General features: G+C 44.8%; 2 protein-coding genes across 4 annotated transcripts in view; one reads left to right on the top strand and one right to left on the bottom strand.

The window, feature by feature from the left end:
• The window catches only part of LOC310900068 (V(D)J recombination-activating protein 1), a 112,910-nt gene that overhangs the window by 59,016 nt on the left and 28,458 nt on the right, over window positions 1-25,436 (top strand). The window contains exons 13-16 of one of the 3 annotated variants that reach the window (XM_083837382.1): window positions 1,492-1,632; window positions 2,067-2,193; window positions 8,012-8,350; window positions 11,008-21,104. In XM_083837382.1, the coding sequence (XP_083693508.1) occupies window positions 1,492-1,632; window positions 2,067-2,193; window positions 8,012-8,350; window positions 11,008-11,168 (768 nt within the window). In that variant the 3' untranslated portion in view covers window positions 11,169-21,104. Of the gene's footprint in view, window positions 1-1,491; window positions 1,633-2,066; window positions 2,194-8,011; window positions 8,351-11,007; window positions 21,105-25,436 lie in introns of those variants that run through there. The other 2 variants (XM_083837383.1, XM_083837380.1) reach the window with 2 other exon arrangements.
• Window positions 20,331-25,436, bottom strand: part of TRAF6 (TNF receptor associated factor 6) — a 20,474-nt gene continuing 15,368 nt past the window's right edge. Inside the window, exon 7 of the mRNA XM_083837384.1 lies at window positions 20,331-24,919. Within this exon, the coding sequence (XP_083693510.1) occupies window positions 24,038-24,919 (882 nt within the window). The 3' untranslated portion in view covers window positions 20,331-24,037. The remainder of the gene's footprint in view (window positions 24,920-25,436) is intronic.

The following is a 25,436-nucleotide window of genomic DNA, read 5'->3' as shown; positions in this document are numbered from 1 at the left end:
CCAAACTTGTGAGTCTGTTACCAATGGTAGTAACTAGAAGTAACTTCCTATCTCAGCTAAGTTTAAACCTGAGGCTCAGAGCTGTTGCAGAAATATGACCTTTAAGCAGCCAAGTTGGTTAAATTGCTGTACAGAGGGAAACTATGTAAACAGGTCACTGACTTTTATATAGTTTCAGCTGTTGATGTAACTACCTGGTGTGGAAAAAGAATAGCAAGTCTTGTTTTGTTTGGCACAGCGAGATGTTTGCATTTTGAAATGGGATACGAACTTAATGGGACTAAACTGCCTGATATAAATAAAGTGTGCAGCTGCTGAAATACAGTTCAGAGAGATGAACCAGTCCTTTCTACACCTTGATGATTTTAAACATGCAGCGATGGTTTAAACAGCAAAGTGCTTTTACTGTGGCCAAGCTGCCTGCCAGACCACTTGCTTTAGGTCATATTTACATATTGATGATGCTGTTAATTATGACATTAAACCCATTATGAATTAATGATTAACTGGTGTTAATTCCTTCCAGCTAAATATTTGCCTCGATAGTTGTGTTATGGAGACTATAAAATGGCTCCAAAAAGGAGTGCAGGGCACAGATTAACAGGCTGGAGAGAACTAGGAAAACTCTTCAGGCTGGAAAGTGCTGGGCAGGGCTGGGAGGAAAATTTCTGTGTTAAGTGGGACAAGAGGAAATCATATGTACGTTAAGCCTTACAGAAGGAAAGACAAACACCAGAATGACCAATGGAGTCCAACAATGTCTAAGTGCGCTAAGAAAAACTACAACGTCTTCATCTGTTAACCCTGCTCACTTGTGTTGTTGATGCTAAAGGCCACAGAACATCTTGTGGTGGAAATTAAATCTGTTGCTTTCATTATCTGTCCATTTTTTATTTTATTTTTTTTAAATTTTGTTGGTACAAGCAGTCCAATTAGCTTTGTTCTAGCCTAAATCCTAACATCTGCAGTGGACTGCATTCTGGATTTTTGTCTTATCAACAAGGTCTAAAGTGCAGATGTTGAACAGAAAGAGGATCCAATACAGACCAGAGGTAGGCTTGGTTAAGGAATATTCTGTACCAACCTTTCTTTGCCAAATCTTTTGTGGTTTCTCAGCTCCAGTTGTCAAATGTACCAGCTGCATCTGTCTTCAGATGTTTGTGACCAGATCTGCTGTCAGTTGGGTTTCATGAATATGCAGCATTTTGCTGAAATACAAGTCCCTGTTTGGCTTCACTCCAAACCTAGTGGTTGGAGTTCCAACTCCAAACCTCAGATGAGGTGTTACCCCTTTCAGAATTTATGTGGGACAGAGACTGAGTGGGAAGCTACCAAAGAGTGCCAAAAGTCCTCACACTGAGCAGCTGAGGTGCTTCACCACAGCAGCGATGGGCAGGATAGGCCCTTTCTGTCTGTGTGCATGTATGTATTGGTGTGGTGCTCCCATGGCCCTTTACTAACTCTTGGGTTTTTGCGTACTGTGTTTTTCAGGGTCAGGAGTTGACTATCCGTCAGATTGCTCTTCTTGGCTTCAGAGACTTGGTGTTGCTAAAAGTGAAGTTGGAAGAAATTCTTCCTCTGGTCCAGTCAAAGCTCCCAGCTTCCATTGTCCAGATGCTGTTAATTCTGCAGGTGAGGAGCCTCTCGATTTCTTCATCTGACTCCACTAGCGATTCTTGTCCTCACCTTGCTGAAACAAATCTTGGAATGGAGAATGGGGAAGGCAGAGGGTGTAATGAATGGGAAATTGTGTGCTTATTTTGGAATCGTAAACGTAGAAATGAGAGCTAAATTTGAGTAGTTAATGCCCTGAACTTTCCTGGAAATGGGTAAGGATATTTCTGAGAGGGACAGGTTCTGCTCTTTTGTGTTTGCATTTTCCTTGGTACCTTGTCTCCCCAGCTAGGAACAGTCCCACAACTCTTATTTCCACATCGCCATCTACCAGCTTCTCTGAATGCCTCTTTGTGCCCCAGTTCTCTTGGTTTGTCAGCTTTGTAATGACCCGGTGAGTCTTACTCAAAGTCATGTAAGGGTAACATTGGCTTTTCGTGTTTGAATTTCAGAGTGTCCATGAGCCCACTGGCCCTAGTGAGGGCTACCTACAGCTGGAAGAACTGGTCAAGCAGGTGGTGTCACCGTACTTGGGTTTGTGTGAGGATCACAGCTTCTCTGGTGGCACCTGCTTGCTTGGTAAGATGTGTGTACTATACACAAGCTCTTTCAAACACTCTTACTGGGGTACATATGTCAGCTAATGTGAGGCAGTGCACATCTGCTAGAAAAGGAGACAGTGCATGACTACATGAGAGAGAAAGCAAAGGTTAAAGCACTTCCAAGAAGGTCCTGATTAATATGTTTCTGAATGGTGTGGTTTTTATTTTCCATCACTGAGTGAACTATAAAGGTCCCACCACTGCCCACACATGCAAAATCTCGCCTCTTTCTGAAGGCAGTTGGGATTTGAAAGCTGCTCTCTCTGGTCTATGCCTGATGTGCTGCCCTCACCCTCTCTTGCTGGTGAGAAATTGCACCCATTCCTTGTCTGCCTGCTTGCTGTTGCTCGCTAACCTGCATTGACTGCCTCAACTCCTGCACTCACTGCTGCATCCACCACCCTTCACAGCCAGCTAAATTCTTGTTTACTCATCCTGAGAGATTACTCTTGTATTTTTTTTTTCATGGAGTCTTTCTTCAATCTGAGGACTCTTTAAAAAGAAAATCTGTATTTAAATGGTGGATAGATGGGGCTAGGAGAGAGAACTGGCACTGCACTTCAGAAAGGGGGTGCTTACTGTGGAAAACTTTAGACCTGATCCAGGAGCTCTGCTCACAATTATGGTGAGCAAGAAAAGATTGACCAGCTAAGAAATAGTTATGGCAATACTGTTTTGGTAACTGTGAAGATTTAAATGGAGCAAGTGAAGAAAACTTCGGTCCCCCTACTACTTTTCGGCACTTTATAAGCTGTAGCCTCTACCTGGATACACTCATGACAGCCCTAAGTTAGCTGAAGACATGCAGCCTGTCTTGTACTGTGCCTCAGTAGCACAGGGTAAAGGATGGTGTTATGGTAGAAAGACTTTTCAGGACTCGGATGATCTGTGTCAGCTCTTGTAGTTGTTGGGCAAATAAATACAATATCTTTTATACAAGTTAACATGGTTAGATTCTTCAGTATTGAGCTGCAGACCTGATCTGAGGCTAGATCTAGACCACAAACCTCCATAAACACTGAGCAAATTTGTTTGGCTGTTTATGGATGCCTGCATGCTGCTGGGATAGTGTGAAGTGTAGCTGCCTGATTTGTGCTGATGTTCCTAGCCATCCTGGATTTCTGCCAGCTGAACAAAGCACTAGTGTCATGAAACAAAATTTCACATGAACTGGCCTTGTAAAGTTTATGTGCCTCAAAATCATTGTGCTTGCTTTGATTTTAGCTCTGATTTATTTGTGTATATTTCCAGGGTGGCCTTTTGCCCCTGCTCCACCCTGTGCTGAGCAGAAGGAAAGAAAAAACTTGCGTTTGTGTTACACAGCACTGACAAAAGAGCAGCACGTTTCTGCAGATAATCTTGTTGTTTTCAAAGTGCTCCTGTGGTGGTGATTTCTTTTAATAACTGCCATTTCTCATCAAATTTCTTTCTCTTCCTCTTTCTCTCTTTCTGTCACCTTTGTGCTTTCTCAGAACCAGTTTATTCTCCCACTGGGCACTCAGTAATGATGAGGATCCCAGTAGGTTCCTTGCCATACAGTGGCTCTGTAGCAGCTCTTGTGAAACATGCAGTTGGGCGTCAGGTGTGCTTGTGTTCTCTTTGGATGCTGTGGAATCCAAACTGCCATCTGGACCACAGCCTTCGAGATGCACAGGTGTTGGGAAATGTGACTGAAGAAGGTATCTTGTCATGGCTGCAAATAAACACTAGGCTTCAGCCTTCAAGGCTGCAGTATGTTAAACTTGATTTAAATCGAGAGAGGAGTGCGGCAGGAATAGTTGTGAAAGGGAGCAGAGAAGCTCACAGAAGGGAATCGAAGAAGGCGGCCTCCCTCCCTAATCAAAGCAACAAATTACGAAGTCAAGATGGAGCATGGGGAAGAATGTTGTATCCCCAAACCCATCCCAGATACCAAAGGCAGGTTGAACTGTGCCCACTTTAACCTCTGAGCTCTGTTGTTACCACTGCATTGGCGGAAGCATCGGGATGTAGCTGCTTCAGTTGGTTTATGTTCCTTTTGCTGTGCTGTGGTACTCTCCTGTTATCCATCCTTCTTGCTTCTTCCATGTAAATAAGCCACAGCCTGCATTGTAAGGATGGAGTATGCTGAATGGATCCAGTTGTCTAAGAAACAATGTTTAAAGTACGAATGGGGAAGAAGATAGATAAAACATTCACCCTACTTCCCCCATGTACTAAACCTAATATTATTGCTGATTTGAGTTTGCCTGCAAAAAATCCCTGAAAAACTGCATGACAGTTCCCTTAGGAGAGCATCTTCTGTGGCCATCGGCAAGGTGCACAACAGTCCCTGAGAGGTGAGATGACTTCCTTTCCTCTAGAAGCCCATGGGAGCCCAAGAATTAATGTTTGCGTTCTCTGCCAGCTCCTTTGCCTTCTACACCACAATGTGGTTGTGGTTGAACTTCAGTCATGGAGCATGCTGGAGCATAGCTCTGGGCAGCGGGGTTTGGGAGCATTAACCTGAGAAGCTTTTCTCTCCAGAGGACTACTCTGAGGAAGATTTTGAATGAGAAAGCTCCTAGGACAAGACCAGCGTGCTTTATGTCAGCACTCAGCTGCTATGTGCTTCTTTTCCTTTTAGACTTTGTCTACCTGGATGGAGTTCTGTGCATTACAGCTCTTATGGTGACTTGGTACGATGCATACATAGCATTACAGAGGTGAGGCAGTGCCCCACTGCATAATGAGATGAGAGAGATAAAGGACAGGTGGCTTGCAGAAAAAAAAGCTGGAAGGTATCACACAGTCTGATGCTTCTCAGCCATCGGTTCATAGCTGGACGTTGTGCAAGAGTTGCAGGCTGTTTTAAATTTTACAGGGAACTGTGATTGCTCTATCAAGCAATTAAAGGGGGAAAAGTAAAACAATAAATGTATATTCAGAGGTTAGCTTAATTTTTATCTGACTCTCATCATAAAGGATTTTACCTTTGCTGCACAAAAATCATCTGCGGATATTTTTTCCTCAAGAGTCTGTTGATTGCAGACCTTATATTTGGCACTGGAAGGCATTGCTTAATTTCTTTGCTGCTGTGGGGAGAAAATACCACACGTGGATGCACGTTCTTCCTGATTCATGGGTGTTTTTGCAAGCTCAGCTGCAGTGTGCCTTCTGTGCCCTGGCAGTGTATCTGGGTTATGGCGGTTACTTCAGTGTCACGGAGCTCAGGAGCTTTGCTTTATTTGTGCACGCAGCAGGCAGCACGCTACGCCTGTTCCCATGCTGGTGTAGGTCTGGGGGGAAGAGTGTCACCTTCTGCTTTACTGTCCATGTTCCCTTCAATACCAGCAGGTTTTTTCAATCTGCCCGTCCAGATGCTGGTTAGATTTCAAGAGCTGAATGATGTCAGATTTTGAGGCACCGACTCACGCATCAGCTCTGTACAGTCTGCTCCGCAGTGAGCGTGTGTGTGTGCACAGATGCTCACGTGTGCACGAGTACACACGTGGTGCACAAGGCTCTGCAATGATGAATACAGAGCGGCTGGCTGGAGTGCAAACTGCTGCAGGAGTTGATGGAACAAGGGACACTCGTTGACCGTTTTGCCACAGAAGCCAGGGATGTACCAGAAGAGGATGTCAGGACCAATTTTCCAGCGTACGTGCTGGCAGGGTAGCCAGGCTGGGCAGGAGTAATTAAACGTTATTGCTTCCTTCTCTATGCTTGCTCTCAGTGGACTTTAATCTCTCAGGTCATCGGGCTTGGCTGTTTCAGCAGCACTAAAAGTTTGCACGCAAACTGGCATTTTTTTCTCACGGGAATATTTTTGTTTATTAGGTGAACATCAGGCCATGGCCATGATTTTTCTTTTTCCTGTGTATCCCAGCTTTTTGGGAAGTGCTGCAAGCTGTCTCTGTTTAAATGAAGCATGTTTTCATTTTTAAATTTGCTGTTTAGGAACAGAGAAGAGCAAAGATTTTGCCTTTGCCTGCAAAACCTTCAGCGATGGAGTCTGGAGAATTGGCAGCTTTGTGCGTGGCTCAGTTCAGCTTAATCTCCTCAGGCCTCTCTCGCTAGCCAAGAGACCTCTGCATAGCTGAAGCCAAGGCAGGACAGACGTAATGTAAATGTTAATTTGTGGAATGGGGCATTGTGATGAACACAACCTCAAGAAGCTACTGGCCTCCCTTTATCCTCTCAGCCACAGAGCTGAGCAGGTCTTAAAGGTGGCTGAGTTCCGAACTGAGACATGAGATGGGCACCTGAGTGCATTTAGGAATCTCAGCCTGGATCAATCCCGTTACAAGTAAATCACTGCCCCTACTGCTGCCTGCTCTCTTCTGGCATCAGTACCTGACTTAACTCACAGCAGTTAGAAATGAAACAGCCCTAAAAACTACTGGGGACGCTGGAGAACCAGACAATGACTCCTGTGTTACCTGAGTCTTGCCTATGTCAGAGCAACTTTTTGTGACCCAGGCGTGGGCAGCAGCAGAACACAAGCGCTGTGCCGGGGTTTGGCAGTGCCGGTGCTCAAAACCTTGTTTGTGCACACTCTTAAGGGCAGAATGAACCATCTTAATGAACTCATTACTGAGAGCAGCGGGGTGAAGTGTTGTCATCGCCTGGCTGCTGCCAGTGGTGGGGTTTTGGCTGCTCAGCCATTCCTCTTTGTAACAATATCAAGCTTGTTTTCTGCCTTTCTTACTGATGCAAGCTTCCAAAACTGTTTCATAACCTTCAGTGATGAGCGCTCTGCTTTGAATTTTGTTACTGTCTCTTACGCTTTGCGGTCTTGGGGGAAGTATTGTACATAGCCTGGAAGGCTTCTGACTTCAGGAAATGAGACCCTGTGCTTCAAGGAAGTTGGTGAGATACACAGACAGGCTGGGAATAGCTTTGTCAGCTGCCCTGGGGACAGATCACATGAGGTGTTTACCACCACACAGCGATGCTGCGTGGCGGTGGAAGACGGGAGGTGAGAAGTGATGCTGTCTGATTAAACCTGCCAGGGGACCCAAGGCAAAAACCCAGATGCCAGCTTTTCTTAAAATTTTCAGTGTCAGAACTGAAATGGCGCCCGTGAAGCGGGGCTGGGGACCGTGCCTGGGGCTCAAGTTTTAAACCGAGACTCGTTTGTCCCCCTGAATGGTCTGTCCCCCCAGACTGTTGTGCTGTGCACTGTGTTAGGTGTTTTCAGTGTCTAGCCCCAAATGCAGGCGTGTTTCAGAAGTGGATGAAATGTTCTTTTCCTTGCATGATCTTTAAAAAAACATACAGTGGGATGGTGCTACCAGCACAGCCTTTCCAAGCAGCCAGAGAGGCAGTGCAGTGTTGGCGTCGGGAACGTCACGTTGACACCAGCTGATGGCATCTCCTGAGAGAAATTTTCCAGATAAAAGGATGGCGAGTCAGGTCTTCACCAAATGTTTCTCTGGGAACTTGTGGCACTTAAATGCCACTGATTTTAGAGAACTTGCACATGAGAGCTTCTGCTCTGTCCTCACCCGCTCTGTACGTAAGAGGACAATCAGGAAGCTGAAGAAGGTTCCTTTGCTGCACCCATTGCTTTTTGGCTTGCTCCTCTTGCAGGCAGCAGCTCTGCTGCCTGGCAGTGGAGTGGGAGGTGTTTCCTTACTGCAGGAGAGGCAGATCTCCTTTCCAAACCCCTGGCAGGATGAACTGCAGAGCATCCGAACAGTGGCACCAGGATGGGAAACTCAGCGTGGCTGCAAGCTGAGCCCTCTCTGTTCCCTGTGGCCAGCCTAGCAGTTCAGACAAGGCTTTGCCTGTGCCCTGCTGATCGTTCCTGCTTCCTTCTTCTCTTCCAGAGAGACGGTACTCCAGATCCCGTCCTAAGGCTGGTGCACTGAATTATTCGTCTCACCTGGTGACGAGTCGGCAGCCCAGCGAGATGGCCCTGACGCCGCTGACAGAGCAAGAGGGGGAGGCTTATCTGGAGAAATGTGGCAGCATCCGGCGCCACACCGTTGCCAACGCTCACTCGGATATTCAGCTCCTGGCGATGGCCTCCATGATGCACACAGGGATGGTGATCGAGGAGTCAGACAGTAACGACAAATGCCTCCTCCTGCAGCCCAGCTTCAGCCACAGGCAGTGCTCCAGCGAGCCCAGTATTGCTGACGGGCCAGAGGGAGTCATGGCCGCAGGTAGGCAGGACTCTGCAGAGCTGAACTGCACGTCGGTCAGCTAGAAGCCTTGCCGAGGAGAGGAGAACTGTATGCACTAAGCTGGACAAACTGTCTTGTCGTCCCCGCTGGGAAAAGAGGAAAACTCATGTTTTGCCCCAGTCATTGAAATGGCGTTGTGGGACCTAATGTCTCTTTGGGAATGCTAGATTTGTTTTTCTTTCCTCTTTGTGATCGTTGTTGATAGAGGTACCAGCCTGCTCCCGAACGAGCACTGAGGGCTGCAAAGTTGAACGTTGCAGTCTACTTCATATAAGCTTTTGTTCTGTACCAGCCCAAACCTTCTGGTCTCAGGTTTCCTTCTGTTTCCTTGGTATGATATAAATTAGCCTCTTTCTGCTTTTCTCTGTCTTTCCCGGTTTCATGCTACTCATTTGCTCTTTGCTCCTGCAGTAGAAAGCCCTGTGCTGAATGTTCTGGCTGCTTCTGGCACTGGAGTGGGAATGGCTGAGGACTGCATTTTTTTCTTTTTAAGTTGAACTCAGGGGTGAAACCACTTGTGTCTTGCAGAAAGGTCTGCTCAGGTGGCTTGTGAGAGATCCTTTGGATCCTTTGCTTGCCTCCCATGGGTGTGGGTTTCAAGTCCAAATCTGAAGAAACCAGATTTTTTCCCCCCATACCTGAACAGAAGTGAATATACGTGGCATCTCAGACAAGCACTTCAAATGTACTTTATTTAGTTCCAGTAATGGTGGTGTAAATTGGGTGCAGAGGAGAGAGGTGTAAATTAGCGACAAAATGCAGTCCTGAGCATCCTGGCACTTGGCACTAATTTTCTCTCAAAATTTTGGCAGTGGTAGGGCTGCAATGAAAGGAGAAACCTAAGTGGATCCCTTCAGAAAGGCAATGCTCAGCAGTGTCTGCACCTCTGTTGTGAGAGAGAACTGAAGGTTCTCCAGGCTGGGCCATCCCCATTCCAGCCCAGGAGGTGACATACAGGATTTCATCCTCGGGCTGCGCTGGTACTCCCTGCACATGCAGATTTCCTGAGACCAAAGACAAGCAGCTGGGTGCAGGAAGGAGCCTGTCTCTGTAGTACATTCGTGAAGTGCTTCTGACCTCCAGTGGTATCTGGTTCAGTGCAGCGTTTCTCTTAAGGTAAAGCGAGGGCTGTTTGCAGCCTTTGTTTCTGTTTTTATTCTGAAGATCAGGAGTGGGTCCAGCTTGCCAGTGTCTGTGTGTGCCAGGCGCTGCAGCCCGCAGCGCTTGCTTTGGAGCCCCACTCGGCACTCAAACGCTGCTTCTATGGGAACAGACCCGATCTGTTCGAGCAGTCCCCTGGGATGCTCTGCTGATGTCTTGCTAAGCAGATTTGCAAGTGTAATTACAGGCTTAGAGGTGAACTGAAATGCTGCCTTAAATGTCAAATCCCATTAAAAAATATGGGTATAACACCACTGCCACTAGAATCCAGTCCCTGTGGTACTGACTGCAAATAAATCTATCCTGACAAGGAAACAGAAGGTTAGGATGAGAGCCTCCAGGATGTTTCTTTTTCGCACGCTATGACATCAGTTACAGAGTTTGCCCTGCTGCTGTTGGGCATTAAGCACCCTTTGCTGCACCGAGAGTACAGCTCAGACCTGTCAGGAACTGGCCTTAGGAGCACGTGCAGCAAAGCACAAGCAGATGATTATTTTGTAACAAAGCATCTGAAATAGCAAAGCATCGCTGAGCATCAGCTCACGCTGATAAATAAGGGTGTTGCTTTGCTTCCTGTGGTTTGCAAGCCCTGAAATACTTGAAAAGGCCTCCATTTTCTTGCAGTCACCTACGGCACCCTCGCTACTGGCCTTTGTGGAAATGCAGCGCTCTGATCGCCAGCTGTGCCCGTGTGCTGAAGGACAGAGATTTAGCCGAGCTGCCTGCCTCCTAGGAGGAGCGCACGCAGTCTGGGGGGCAGGAAGACATGGCTGTAAGCAGCCTTTCCTTTAGGGGGATTCTAGGTGAAATTGCCTTCCTATTCCTAAATTGGACTGATCAGGCCAACTTACTTGATGCTGTCTGCCCCAGGATGGCCGTGGGTTGTGGTGGAGCTGCAGAATGCCCGTGGTGGCAGCCAAGCCCAGCAGACCACACCGGTCTCACCTTGCATGGTCCTTCCAGCACGGGGCAGGTGGTGGCATCCTGCTCAAAAGGAATTTATTTGGCTACTTGCAGCCTTCTCTGAGCTGTGGTGGGGCACGTGGGGCAGTGGTATCCTCGCAGCATTTCGGTTCGTTCTTACAAATGCTTGTCTTCTCTTTTCTTCTCCTCTCACTCCCCTTCTGTAAATACTCAAACCATTTGGATAAGTGAGCAGCGCCCTCGTTTATGATGAAAATAAGAATGATTTATTTATTTCCTGACATACTCTTGGATCATCTCTAGGGCTAATAGGAATCCAGTCCTGGTTTTAACTTGAATTTCTTTTATTTTACATGTATGTATAATTTGAGTTATTTTGATTTTGTACCTGTTATTTTGCAAAAATTTGCACCGAGCCACTCTGAATCATGCACTTCCCCAGTTGTTTTGATTTTTAGGGAAAATTAAAGCTGGTGGCTTTCCTTTGTAAATTGAAGTAAACAAAACTTGTTCTGTAAACAACACTGAGGGTCTGAGCACTGCTTCTACAGGCATGTGGGAGGCACAAGCCTCTGCCAGCACCTACCTGTTACCAGCAGACTGGGTGCCCCTGGAAGCCTTTGGAAAGGCTGCCGTGATGGTGGCAGGAGGCTGGCACCGAAGGACCACTGGGGAAGACTGGGGGGCAGCTCGCCGTCCTGCGCTCCGCTGAGGATGTTCGCAGCCTGCCGAGGCCAAGCCCCTGGAAGGAAAGAGCAGAGACTGCCCCTGGGTGAGTGAAAAAACTTGAGAAAACCATGAGAAAAACTTTCATTTTACATATGGGTATCTGGTCTGGCGTTGCACCTCCTCTCAGCTCACTGTGTTGCACAGCCACGGCAAGGGTGCAGGGCAGATCTTTGCTATCCTGTGTTCTTCCACTTTAGAAAAGCTCCTGAATAAGCCGTCAGGATGGGAAGAAGGGATTTCTCTTACCACTTCCAAAAGCCTGTGTGTTACTTTCTAATTAGATATGTATCTAGATTAAGTTACTTCCCACCTCACTGAATCTTCCTTTTGTCAGTGTTAGACCCTGCTGCCTTCTCTTTCTAAGGTGATTCACTCTCTAAGTCCATGAGACTCTGTCATACACGTACTGAGAGGACCTCAGCAGAAGGCTGTTCCCAATATAACCAGCCTCTCCCCCTGCATGCCTGACATGCAAGCAGCATGGTTTATTGCCATCAAGCAGAGCTCCTTCAGCCCCCAGCTGTTTGGGCAGCAACGTCTGAGCCCCAGGCTGCCATTTCCTTTACAAACAAGCCCCAGTGCCCACCTAGGGCTGTGAACAGCAAAGCAGGTGAGCCACGAGCTGGTCCCTTCCCCACAGACTCATGAATCCTCCATGTGTTTTGGTGAGCAGCTTGTTTCAACAATGTTTGGGGGAAGATGGGAACGTACACGTTCCCATGAGCCTGCCCTTTGTGGCAAACCACCCTGTTGTGGGAGAGATGTGCGCCTTGTACCAAGGCTGGGGGCTCAGCCCACAGCCAGCTGCCTTCTCTCTCTTAAACACCAACCTCCATAGGAATGTCATTGTGAATTGTGCTCTTTATTGAAAGTGGCCGCCGCTCCTTCGTTGCCTATAGAATATACCCAAAGATACCTTGAGCACCTGTGTGAGCTACATCCAGTCGCTGTTCCCAGCTAAGAAAGTGCGCTGTGTAATTGTTGTGTCAGGTTACTTCTCCCCGGTATGTAAGTTAAACCCCTCCAGGGGATGCAGCCTGCCCCCAGGCACTTCTCCAGGTCTGGTGAGAGCTGTCCCAAACACAGGAGTGGTATCTCAGGATGAATGACTAGTTTGGGCTGTGTTTGTCAAGTCCAAATGATAAAAAGAAATGGCAATTACAGTGAGGAAATAAGTGAATTGAAAATTGTTGTCAGTCGATAGTTTTTAGATGCATATAGCCAACACCCTCTCTGGGTCACAAATAGGGGGGTGTGTGTGCAGGAGTCACCTCCACGTATGGGAGGATGTGCTGGGAGAGGGCAAGGAAGAAGAAGAAACACATTCAGGCAAAGGAAATAGAGGGCTGGATTAATTTTTCACAGAGAACTGACATAACACAAGGTGACGTAGAAGCCTAATTACTGTTTGGTCATCAGACTTTTTAATCAGCAAAAGGAAAGCAAACCTCTTAAAAAGACGAAAACAAAACAATATCTTAAGGGTCTCATCTACCCTGAACTCATACCACAATACAGAGCAGCTTTGCAGTAGCTGTAAATTGTAGCAATATTCAGGGAGCTGCTCTTTAAAGTGTCTGTCATTAGGCTTCAGAGCTAACTCCCACTTAAGCCAAGAGCCAGTTCATAATTCTTGCGGAATAATTATTATGGACTGTATAGCAACAACCTCTGTTACATTGGCAAATTGACTGGAGTCACGGAATCATTCTTTCTGAGCTAAATATTTATGAAGACAGCTGCATTGGCTCACACCCAGAAGTTTGCTGCAGTTGCTATTATCATTGAAAAAAAGTCCTTTTCTTCTTTAAACCTGAGAACATGAGTTCTGTGAGGATTGCGTGGGCTCCTCAAAGAGTAGACAGGCTGGTTATGAGATGCTCAGGGTTAAAGTCAGTGATGCAGCAGGACTAGCTGGAAAGTAATAGAGTTTATGTATATTAAATGTCAGTGAGAAACCACAAGATTGGTGCCATACGTCCTCTTCGCTGTACGACTCTTAGAATGATTTATAACCATCATTGGTAAGCAAGCCCTCTTTTCCACTGTGGATTTTTAATCCACTTCACACTAAACAGCTATTGACTAACATATATTGACGGTTCTTGGAGCAGAAACAAGAAGTCCTCCCTTCACTCTTGTGTGTTTCAAAGGGGCAGTTTCACTATTACAAGAGCCATCTGCTGCCTTTTTTCAGGTTCATCTCAGCTCAGTGAATTATCGTTTATCTGCTGTGTGGTTGCAAATGAAAAGGTGGGAGAGGCTGTTCTGGAGGAGGGAACTGACGGCATGTGTACCTGGAAAGCTCCCACATAAGCAGATTTGGGTCTGAGTCCTCCTGGGTGATACCAGGTTGAATGAGGAAGGTCCAGGTCATGAATGAAGATGGGGGTGGGGGGGAAGGACTGTGTGTGTGTGCAAAAAGTCCACCTTAATTGGTATATGCCGTGTGTTTATGAGAAATACCCTGCTCTAATCCTGTTTTTTGCCTTGGTGGGGATGGGAGGATGGGAAGGGAGCTCAAATGAGGATCTGGAACTTTTAATCTTGGGGATTCAAGATGACTCTCCTTTACAAATTTGCGTTAGTGCTGGGCAGAGGAGAGAGGAGGGGGATTTCTTGTGATTTTCCCCTGTCCTCAGTTTCTTCTCAAAAGATAGCGGGGGGCAGCTATCACATGTTGAGCAACGCATTTTTTGATAGCTCTTAGGAGATGGAGCTCCTCCATGCTGTGCAGCCTGGTGCTGCCTATCAGTATCTCCTGAGGCCCTTAAACGCGAGGTGTCTTTCTCCCTGAAACCTGGCAGCAGGCTGGAGGGGCAGAGATGGATGCCCAGGTCCTGAGCACAGACCGGCCGGAGCTGCTGGCCAGGGCTGCTGGGGCTGTGACACTGGGAGGTAAGGTCCCCAGCAGCTCTGCTTGTGGCAGGCTGCAGGGGTTGTGCAAACACAGACGTGAGGTTTTGAGGCTGTATTGCGATAAATAATTATGTTGTGGCTTGGTAAGCTTCCCCAGAGGCTATTGAGCCGGCAGCAATGCACTGGGATGACAGTAGGTCACACAGTGCTGCTGCCCGATTCCTTCCCACCCCAAACTTTGCTGTTACCCAAAATCCCATCCCCTGCAGCATGCAGCCTCTCACCTTCCCCTTTGTCCCCTCCTGGCTTATTGAACTGCACAAGCTGGCCTGAACAAGGCCCCCAGAGAAACAGAAAAGCCCATCTTCATAAGCTTATTCCTTTGTCTTTCCATGATGCTTAAGCTAATTCACTGGCTGCCCGCATCATTATTGCCATCCTCCTTTGCTCCTGGTGTACAATGTGGAGCAGAAATTGGTTAAGATCTGCCCCCTCTTGTCTCTCCTTTTTTTTTCCCCAACCAGTTGTCATCATCAGGCTCACCTGCAGAGAGCGATGCCTTCAGAGGGCAACAGCAGCCCTCTGCCCATACCTCTGGCTTGGTGGTGGTCGTGAAAACTCAGCTCCATGTTCAAGAGCTGCAAGGGTGTGTGCAGCAGCAGGCGCTCCTGTCTGCTATGGCTGTGGAGGTGGCTGTTTTGGGGGAGGAGAGCACCCACAGGCCAAGCCTCCCAGTGCTCAATGCCACAGGCAGTCTCTGAGGCAAAAGCGAGGTGATATGCAGGAGATCACATTTTTGGGTTAGCCACAGCCGTGCCCGTAGTCAGTACGTCCTTGCAAATCACCTCCTGTACCCCACCTTCCTGGCCCTGCCACTAATGCTGGCATCTCGGGTTCGCTTCAGACACGGGTAATTGATAGCAAAACCTGCAACACTGTTAGAAAGCTGCCAGTGAGAAATGTACCATGAAAGGCTTGGATGGGAGAGGCCTATTATTTAGGTCACTGGACAGCAGGGGGATGCTGTTGTGAGAGGAAATTACCCATTGGCCCTCTCAGGGATTCAGCGTGCAGGGTACACAAGGGTACCTCATGGCCTTGAAGGGTAGAAGCAAATGGAGGGGTAAACCAACTGTAACAGATCAGCTGAAGGGCAGTTGGTGGAGCTCAGCAGCAGGCACAGGTAGCTCTGCAGGCTGAAGGCCACACAACAGAGGGGAAACCCCTGTTCCTGCCTTGCTTCGTGTCAGAACTGCTCATCCAGAGCCGTCCCTTCCTGTGCCTCCCACCACAGCTCAGGGATGAGCTGTGGCCTTGGGGCCTGGTCGGAGAAACAGCATCTGGGAAACTAGGCAAGGAAATGGGTTAGGAAATTCATCAACTGAAAATCTGGGAGAACGAACACTCCCCCACAGCCCCAGGCTCCGGCCGTGCAGGAGATCCAGGGCTGGGGATGGGTTTTGCACATGTTTGTGACAGCGGAGGTGTGCTGGTGCCTGCATCTCGCTGCTGCTGGATCAAATGGGACAGGAAAGGGGCCTGGCCTCCTGGCTGTTTTTTTTCCACAGCCCAAAGAGACGCTGCTTGTTGGAGGGGATGGGGGTTTAAAAAAAACACAACCATGTGATTTTGTCTGTGGAAAAACTCAGCTCAGTAAAGACATTCTGCCCAGGCAAAAATAAAAATCTCCCTGCTGGGCGCCAGTGTGTCCTGTCAGGAGATGGGGTGTGATGGCGGCTGGCGGGCCGAGGGGAGCCGTGCGTGCCTGCGGGGCAGGCCGGCCGCGCTGTAGTGACACGCCGGGCATGCGGCCTTGTAGCGCCAGCTCAAGTCGATCAGCGCCGCGAGCTGAGGCAGGCCAAAAGGGCTGGCAGTTGTATCTTCAGTGCAAAATTATATTATCAGCTCTCAGCTGATGAGAAAGATTTGGCACGATGGGCCCCAGGCTGCAAAAAGCTGTTGCAACTGAGACCAAACTAAAATACTCCACATCTCAGACCTTGAGGCCTAAATGAGAGGGGAAATCTATCCATACCATCCTTCTGGGCTATTTCGAGAAATTGTGACAAACTAGACAATGACCAAGCCCTTTCTATTCTGGAAATGACTTCCAAGATAATGATCTCTTTTGTCAGGGAAGTTTTAGGTGTTTTTAAATTAGGCCTGCTTAAGCAGTCTTCTGAAGAGACACATTCAGTGTGAATTATGGTGGTCAAGACGCACCGAGGGCAGGGTACTTCACTGGTAATGTGTGTTTTCTACTCAGCATCAACTGGATCTATTGATGTTTTGGTGTGTTGGAAGACCCCCAGCTCTGAATTTGTTAGAAATTGTCTGTCATGCTGTCTGCAGGAACAGCAGGATGGGTGTAGGTTACGTGCTTATGGTTTTGCAGGCTACATCCTGCCAGATCCTGGAGAAAATTGTTCATGAGCTGGGATTCTCTGTCCTGTGACAAGTACTTGTGTTTTGGCAGTGAACTTTGCAGGTCAGCACACCTTCTTTCTGAAAAGGCTGCATTACTTTGACTCTTTGTTAGCATTCACAGACTTTCAGGAGTTGAATTTAACTTTGCAGTAGGAATCCTAGACCAAAATGGGTGCAAAGGTAGTAGTAAATTGACAAAAACTTTTCAGGAGTAACTGAGAGAGAGGGTGAGGTCTGGGCACCCTGGACATTGCTCCATTCCTTGAGGTGGTCTCTGTAAATGGCATCATCCTCACTTCATGCAGCCTGGTGGTGCTTTATTCAGCTATCTTTTCAAGGAGCAACAAGCCTTGTCCAGTGACAATGATTAAAATTAAGAGAGAAAATTTAGGCACAGGATCTTTGAAATACATTTTGATACCCTCCAGCAGTCTGACTCCATAATTCCAGTGAAGCACTTCACTGCAGATGCTGGAAAAGAATCAAGAGGACTTAGCCCTGTTTTACCTTCTCTGATTCAGGTAGGGATGTGTGATGGCGTGGGACACACAGATCTGGCTCAGAGGGACAGACCTGGGGACGATCTGTGCCTACGGCTGGACTGAGAATATTGTTAGGATCAGAAACAGGCAGAAGTTACGGTATGGTTCCTTTGCATTCACATGCTTGCTTCTATTGCAGTCTGAAATGGTTCTGGTCTTTCTGCCCCAAATCAGCTCATCTGTGAGGAAAGGCAGAACCCAATTTGATTTTGAAAACCTATTTAAGAACAGCTAAATCTTTCCTGTCAAAGGCACCATTTTCTTGTACTGTCTCGAGTCAAATTTTAAATATTGATTCACTTTTTTTTTTTTTAACTGGATGTATGAGGACAGGCATATGCCTATACGAAGAGTATTGGCATGAAGAATCCACAACTTTAGCCCAAGGAGCTGTTTCTAGGAGGTGAATCATACCAGAGGCACTTACTGAAGTAAGTCTGAACTTCACGTTATGTGAAGTTTATCGCACCTGGTGTAATACGGAAACTGGGAGAACTTGTGTGCGCCACTATTCCTTAGCAGTAGCTTGGTTCCTTGATGCAATGCTGGCAAAGTCACGATTCATGTAGCTGGTACTACCCCTTTCTTAAAAGCGTCAACAGAAACAAAGGTAAATCTTAGATGAAACAACATGATGCATGCATGACTGAATACCAACATGGAAATTAAAAGTCTAAGCTATAGCACACTGTTCTAGGGCTTGACAAGTCACACTCACTGACTTCATGTTTAAGAACAGAACAAATTGTAGGCACCCTGGTGCCCTCACACCCACTGCTACGGAGCTGGTGCTGGCAGTCACAGAGAGGGATGTTTTCTTCTGAAGGCAGAAATGAAAACCAAGAAGGAACCAACATGAGTCTGCAGCAGAACTGACAGGACTCTGCAAAAACCACCCTTCTCTGCAAATCAACTGAGATAAGGTAAGGTTTCTCTTGTTGCCTTATTATTTTTTTAAGCACATTAAATAGCAAGTAAGTTGCATGGAAATTAGTTTCTGTACAGAGGGATAAGGAAACAAAAATTTTTTGGACAGTTCGTCAGAAGGTATTTAGTGAGCTAGCACTTCTACTTTTAATAAGGTGAGAGAATGCAGGATTTTTTTTCCAAAATTGTCACTACCCAACTGCTAAAACACCGCTCCAATTAAACATTGCCCTCCTGGAGCCTTTGACCTTTCATTTTTAAGTAAGACTCTCAAAAATGCCACCAGAAAATATATGTATGGCCTATTAATTCATTTAATTACAGGCCTGCATCTGCCAGCTCTGGCTGAGCTAGGTCAACCCAGCTGGTAGCTCAGAGAAAAACTCTCAACCAGTCTCAAGGATCTTTAGGAATTTGAGTAGACCAGGGCTTTCCTGTGCTGCAGCTCTTGAAGAATGTCTGAGGAGAGGGCCATGTGCCAACCTAAATAATTATCCATGGTCACATTAGCAAGCAGCTCACTCTCAGCTGCAGTTAAGATCTGGTTGTGACAAAAGAGGAAAGCAGCAGCTTCAGCTGTCCTCCTCCACTAAAACAAAATCACTGATTTCAGGAACGTTCATGGGCTGCATTGGCTTAGATGAGTCAGAGCACAAACTGAAAGGAAAAGGTAACTCATGCGTTGGAGTTTAGACTAAAGCTACCAGGGAAATGATTTTCCTCTTTCACTGCCTCCTCCTCTCAGTTTGAGAAATTTCCCCATTCCATCCGAGAGAGGGGAAAAAAAACACCTGACAACCTAAACCTTTTAGAGTTACAAATCCCAAGTGCTTCTCTGAATGGAACAAATGGGTTCAGTCACAATCCCCAAAAAACTAGACAGGGGAGCAGGGCTCCAGGTTTTCAGCAAAAAAAAAAAAAAAAAAGCTTCACAATGCTGTATTATCTGCTGTCTTTATCTGTTCCTCCCACCCCCTCCATCACAAAGCAGGAAGGTAAATTCATTTAGGCAGTACTGTGTATTTTTCCCAAATGGAGAAAAAGTGCAGTCTTCTAGATGGTAATAATGGTTCTGCTTGGAATAAACATTAGTTAGGGTGGACTCAGGCAATGATTACTACATTAGAATCCCTTTCTGCTTCCTTGCAGGCAAGGGGAAAAGAAAAAAAAGGAGAGACAGTTTTTTATTTTTATTGTTATTTGTGAACTGGAAGATACAGCAATAAGCAAAAAAATCTTCACACATTCTGAGACCTGACAAGCTTATAGGAACTGTTAAATAGTTACCTGTTTCACAGGGATGTATTTTTATCAGATAAGTGAGGTTTAATATATACATATATTTTTAATATTAAATCCAGCGAAGAAAAAAAGACATGAGGACCACAGATCCTGGAATTTTGTGTTCCAGGTCACAAAGACTCAAATTGTGACTGGGGGTGGTGGCACCAGAACCCACTCTGTCCAGGACAGACTGACTTTGTCCTTCCACGTAGAACTGACAAAGGCTCAGTGGTGGGAAAATTAAGAGGGTGAGACTGGGGTGGTGACGGCGAAGTGTTTCCTCTGGTCATGGTCATTCTTCCCACGAGCTATTTCCTCTTTCAGTGGTAGGAGTGTGGTTCTCTCCCTCTCCCCCTTTCTCTCTCTCGTTCTTTCTCTTTTGAGCCAAAGGGTGCAAGAGGCATAACTCACCAGCCATCATCCTTATTTCATCCAGACTGAAATATAAATCATACTTAACTGCACTGTATTAGACATTATCTCTAGTAAATACCACCAAATTTCCTCAGAGGAATTTGAGTCTTGAAAATTATACACTCCGAAGGGCATGGAGTCTGAGATCAAGTTTCTCCTACCTGCAGCTGCTGTTAAAAAGACAAGTCCAGAAGAATGTTGCAGGTGAAATAAATTAGCAGATTGCCACAAAACAAGCATTTATTTCTCTTACTGACAGAGAAACTCCCTTTGACTTCTGAGCATCTTGCAACAAAGCTTCAAATCATTGTCTTTGCTACTAACGTAACAAGCAAGAAGGATGTGGCCACAGGTGATAATGTTAATTATTTTTCAGAGCTGCATCTTAAATTACAGGATGATCACACAAACAGTTTACTATCAATTACACGATCTCTGTCTTCTAGTAATGACTTGCACTAGCTGTATCTTCTAGTAATGACTAAAGCTATCACTACCCTTTATAAATTACAGAAATCTTTTAATCTTGAAATACGCTCTTTTCGGTTTTAGTGTTTGACCGCTCTATGATACACGATCACCCTCAATTATAAGCCAGCCAACTCTGAAATCCACAAGACAGAGAGCAAATCCTTTATCCGTTCATCTTCTTAAGCAGCCCTCCGTCTGAATAAAGATGCAAGATACACTGCACAGTTTAATTACTTTATTTTTTTAAAATCCTGTCAGAAATATAGCTGTGCATTAATTACAAAATATATTAAACAATCTATTGATACTTCGAAAGGAACAGGAGTACTTTCATTCTGTTCAAATGCAAACCAATACAAACCTTTAACACTGACCCCAGAATAATCTTTTGCATCCATCATCATATAGTTGATAAGAAAGCGTCTCTAAATAAGAACAGAAAGGCCACCCTGATTTTATTTCATTAGCAAGTCTAATCCCTTGACAGCAAACATGACCAGGCATATCATGAGACCAGTTAAAAAACAAGTCTATATATCTCACATTATCTGAGCTCCCACATATACATTACATATCAACATTTTTAGTAAAATAATTTTCCCTGCCCTGCAGGGGAAGACATTCAAAGGCAAAAAGAAAACACATTTGCAATATATTATAATTGGAAAATATGTGCCATAGCAGCTGTGCAAATACATATACTAAGAGTATCTGACTTTTAACACATTCAAGACAACAGAAATTTGGAAGATAAGCTAAGCCACTTACTAAAACATCTTGAGATCTAACAATGCTGCAAAGCATCATGAGTGACAGACCTAGAGAACACCATTCCTGAAGAAATTATACATGAAACTGATTAAATCCTTGTATTTCTTCATGTTTGTTTTAGAGACAACTATCAAGGCTGCATACCATTCTGCTTCCAGTGAAGGAGTTCTCCTAATTATACCTCAATCCACCATGGTATAATGATTTCTCAAAAAAAAAATAAATCTGTAAGAAGGGGACAAGATGCTGTTTCACACAAACCTATTTTTACATAGAAACTGAATTGCTTAGAAAAGTTTGAATTAAAGATCATAGTCGTGAAGACTATACATTGAGATGGTACCAATCCAGACTCGTCAGTTCTTCCATTAGCTGAAGGTGATATTCTTACTTGGAAGAGAGAGCTCTGCGAACTGCAGTTGAAGTGAACAGCAGTTTGGAAGATGGGTAAAGAATGAGGAAACTGGAACAAATATATGAATAAACACTTCATTGACATTTATGTGACAGAAATATTTAACTTTAAAAAAAGTAAATTCATATTTAGCATGTTAGCTCTCAAAGTTTCTTATGTAAAACTCTGGCATTACAGTAATTTGGCATCACTCAGAGTTCTACTTGGTGATATTAAAATACAAAACCAGTAGAATAGCAGCAGTGACTAAAGCATTCATATTACTGTGGTCGATACAGAATTATACATGCACTAGCTTTCTATTTGCTATTGGGTTGTGCTATCGTACAATACTAACCTGAATCATTTAAACTCCTGAACCTGCCACCAAGCTGAGTTTCTTCCCAAGGCAGAACTTTATCAGATGTAGCAGATAAGGCTCAAAGCAAAAATTCAGCGTGTTGTACTTGAGGGTTCATAATACAAAGCTTCAAAAGTACAGGAAGTATTAATGCACTTAGTGGGTCTTGGTTATAAACACTTAGAACACAGACTGAGGTCGTTTTTGTTAACAACACTAGGGCTGAGAAAGGACCTGTGCCAGGAAGAAGCTCTCAGATTGCAAGCCCTTCTTCTGCCTTTCTCCCCTAACACACCCAGAAAAAGGATAATGGCCATCTCTGAACATCTTGGAAAAAGGATGGATACCGAACATAGCCTGAAAGTGACTGGAGAACTAGCATACAGTGTTAGGAACTGTCATCTGTATGCAGCGGATCTGGGCACTGTTAGATGTATGAAAAGATCTTCGTTAAGAATGGTTTAACTACCAACGCTGCTCTGATTGGAGACACTCCAAAACAATTCAGCTAACAGGATGAGGCTATTCAGTATAAAAACTACTTAAGAGGTTTAAAAGTTTTAAAGCACGGATCTTTTCCTGTTTTCGAGTAATAAATGTTCACCTGTCCTCTGAACTCACAGAACACACCAAGTCAGTCCTGACCGTCACGTTTACCATGAGCCAGGACATTCAGGTTTCAGTAGTGACAATGCTCAGCTGAATACAGTCCCTCTTCAATTAGTAGGCTCTACCTGAAAATTAAATTTTGTTCAGCTGGATATGACGAACAATCGGTAAGGTTGGGTCCTGGAAATTTTAAGCTCATGCTGGTAGGCAGAGAATTAACCCATACCAATATCCTACAGTATTATTTCATGGAGTTTTATGTATGGCTTAGTTCTTTCTTTTGTATCAGACTGTGTACTTAAGCTATGGGGTGAACAAAATTTTCTTCTTCCCCCTTTTGAAAGGAGAAGATTCAGAACCTTATCAGCACCATGGTAAATTACTAGCACCAGTGAACTTAACTACTCAGCTTTGACTGGTCAAAACTAACATTTATATGGCATACAAACAAGCAGTATAGAAAACTAATACGTGCAGCACGAGGAAGCTCATGAATCCTTGAAATATTGAATTTAGTGTTTGGTTAAAGAGATGCTAAGGAAGCCAGATTTTTTTTTTTCCGGAGAGCAAATGGGATTGCAGTTTTTCCTCAAACTAATTAATAGACTTTTCTTCCTTTCTGAAGTGTTGAGGGTGGCCCAGTTCCTATTGTCTAATGGGACAGGAAATGGCCACAACAGCTGGATGTTGATATGGCCGGCTGTCCACTGAGAATTAAGAGGAAATGATGTAGGTCATACATCACCCAGAACATCAAGGCATCACTCAAACAGATGCAGATCAGAAGTTAAACTCGGTACAAATTCAGGTTTCAACAACAGTAAAACAAATTCTGCAAGACGCTGTTTAGTTACTATACACCTTCGCTCACATATCCACCCGCAACCTGAAAAACGTCCAGTGCTAGCAGGAGATCCTATCAGCACAAAGGTATCTCATTCTAATGCCACACTTTTACCGCTCTGCTGACAGTGATCCACGTTCTGGGCTTGGATCACACATTTATAAAAAAGATTGGTCAAAATAGAGAGAATTAGGGGGGATACTTTCAGACATTTCTTCAGTGAGCTCGACTCATAGTCATTTAACCTTCTTCACAATGCTACCACACACCTTTCAGCAATTCTATTATCAACTTTATATTGACATGCAACTTCCCGAAGCTAACTTCAGGAAGTTTGAACTTCTCAGCAGAGAAGGGTCAAAGCATCTCACTCTAGGTGATGTCAGCAAAGCCTTAACCTGACTTCAGATTTCAAGAGAAGCATAGCCAATTCAAAATTCAAGATAAGCCAATATAGAAACTGTCGGAACTCCAAAACAAAGCTTACCCAAGCTCTGTGTAAATAATAAAAAAAACAAACAGAACAATCAAACCCTCATCTTTATTAATTAGGCACTTTCCCTGCTACAGTGTCTATTCCAAGGCACTGTGGCTCAAAGATTTACAGGTCTTTTCTGATATGACGTACGCTTGGCTGAACACAAATGTCTAGGTACTTCAGTAGGATTTTCTTGTAGGCAGTTAAGTGCTGATTAACCACACTTCATTTAGTTAGCTTGCTACAGAAGTTGCTTATTACTTTAATAGAGAACAATAAGTAGTATTTGAACACATTACCTCATAGGAAAAAAAAAGGAGCAACAACAGAGTTCGGTTCAGGTGAAGATCAACTATGTTGGCAACTATGATCTTTTTTACACTTTCAGCCTATTGGACAATGAAGCATGCGTGTAATCTGTGGTGGAAGAGCATGACCAGGGGCTCCGTTCCTCTGGTTAAGACTTACAGGTTACACAGCACCATCAGTACTGCGAGCTTGAAATCCTTCTCTGCGAAGGCTGTTCAAATCTAGCCGTGTTAGAACTTCACAGCGTACCAGAAGGGTGTCATCTTTTACGAAGGTTCTTTGCTCCAAGTTCTGCAGGTGCATGAAAGTCACGTAACCAAAACCTTTTGGATTGCGGTGAATTGTTGGTCTCTGGAAGGCTAGCAACTCTGGCTTGGCTTCCATTACTTCTTCATGATTCTGCCGTTCAGGGCCTTCTGATTGATCCAAAATAGAAAGTCGTATAGTGCCTTGGAAGGGCCAAGGCAGATGGCTGTCGTATTCTCCTTGCATAGTGTGGACAAACAGAGATATAAAATTAGCACAACGCTGAGCATTTGGTAACTGGATATGCAAGCGCAAACACAGCTTGTAGCCAGGTTTTCCAGTATAGAAGCCAGGACTGTGCATCACAACAGGTCTCTCTTCTTTCTGTGCTTTCTGAAGTCCACTGAAGTTTTCAATCTTCCATATATAAATACCATTACATTGCTGTGCCTCCATTTCAGTAATTTTTCCCTCCAAATTTCGAATGGTACGTTTGAGTTCTGCCATGTGAATGTTCTGAGTCTCCATTTTAGCAATGAGTTCTCTGATTTGGTGATCTTGTCTTACCAGGCGACCTTCCAACTGCTGAATAGTTTCTTTGAAGTTTTCAACTTCCGGATTACAATTATATGGGGCATGTGACACATGGGAGAAGAGGGCAGGCTCAAATGGTAGTCCATTGATAAAGGGTACAGGATTTGTAGCAGTAACACTGATATTTTGAAAACTCTGAGCCATCATTCTCATGTGAACCTGAGTGAACTCCTGCATATGTCGTGCCAGTTCATTCCTCTGCATCTAGAATTTAAAAGATGTAGCATTAAAAATATATCACACATCTTCTCTAATCACATCCTAAATGTGGCTCTGAAGAAAATCAAACAAGTTGCTCCTGTTACATGAGAAAAAACGTAATGTAAATCAAAGAAAGATGATGTGACAAAGTAGCACTACCAATGGAGGGCTTCAAATTTAAGATCACTTATGTCAAACGAAAAAATATGTTCAAATGCCAGTGGGCAAATACTGTTCAACTCAAAATTGACACGGTGTAAAAGTGTTAGTGATAAACAGGTACTTTTCTGTGTGCTAAATCAGCACTGTATTTCCTTCACTGTTTTGTTGAAATGGCTCCACAGTACCAGATAATAAAGATGTATGAAAACCAGTGGGGAAAGGATGAAAAGATAAATGTTTAGAGTTATTGCACAACTAAAAATGAGAGTATCTAGATTAAATAATTTTGGATTTAATCAAATTTAAAACATTCTCAAGTTTTCTTTACCAAACTATAAAAGCCATAATTGCATTTGGT

This window comes from Anser anser, assembly GCF_964211835.1.
Source record: "Anser anser genome assembly, chromosome: 5".
NCBI lineage: Eukaryota > Metazoa > Chordata > Aves > Anseriformes > Anatidae > Anser > Anser anser.
This window is presented reverse-complemented; position numbering and strand designations above follow the sequence as displayed.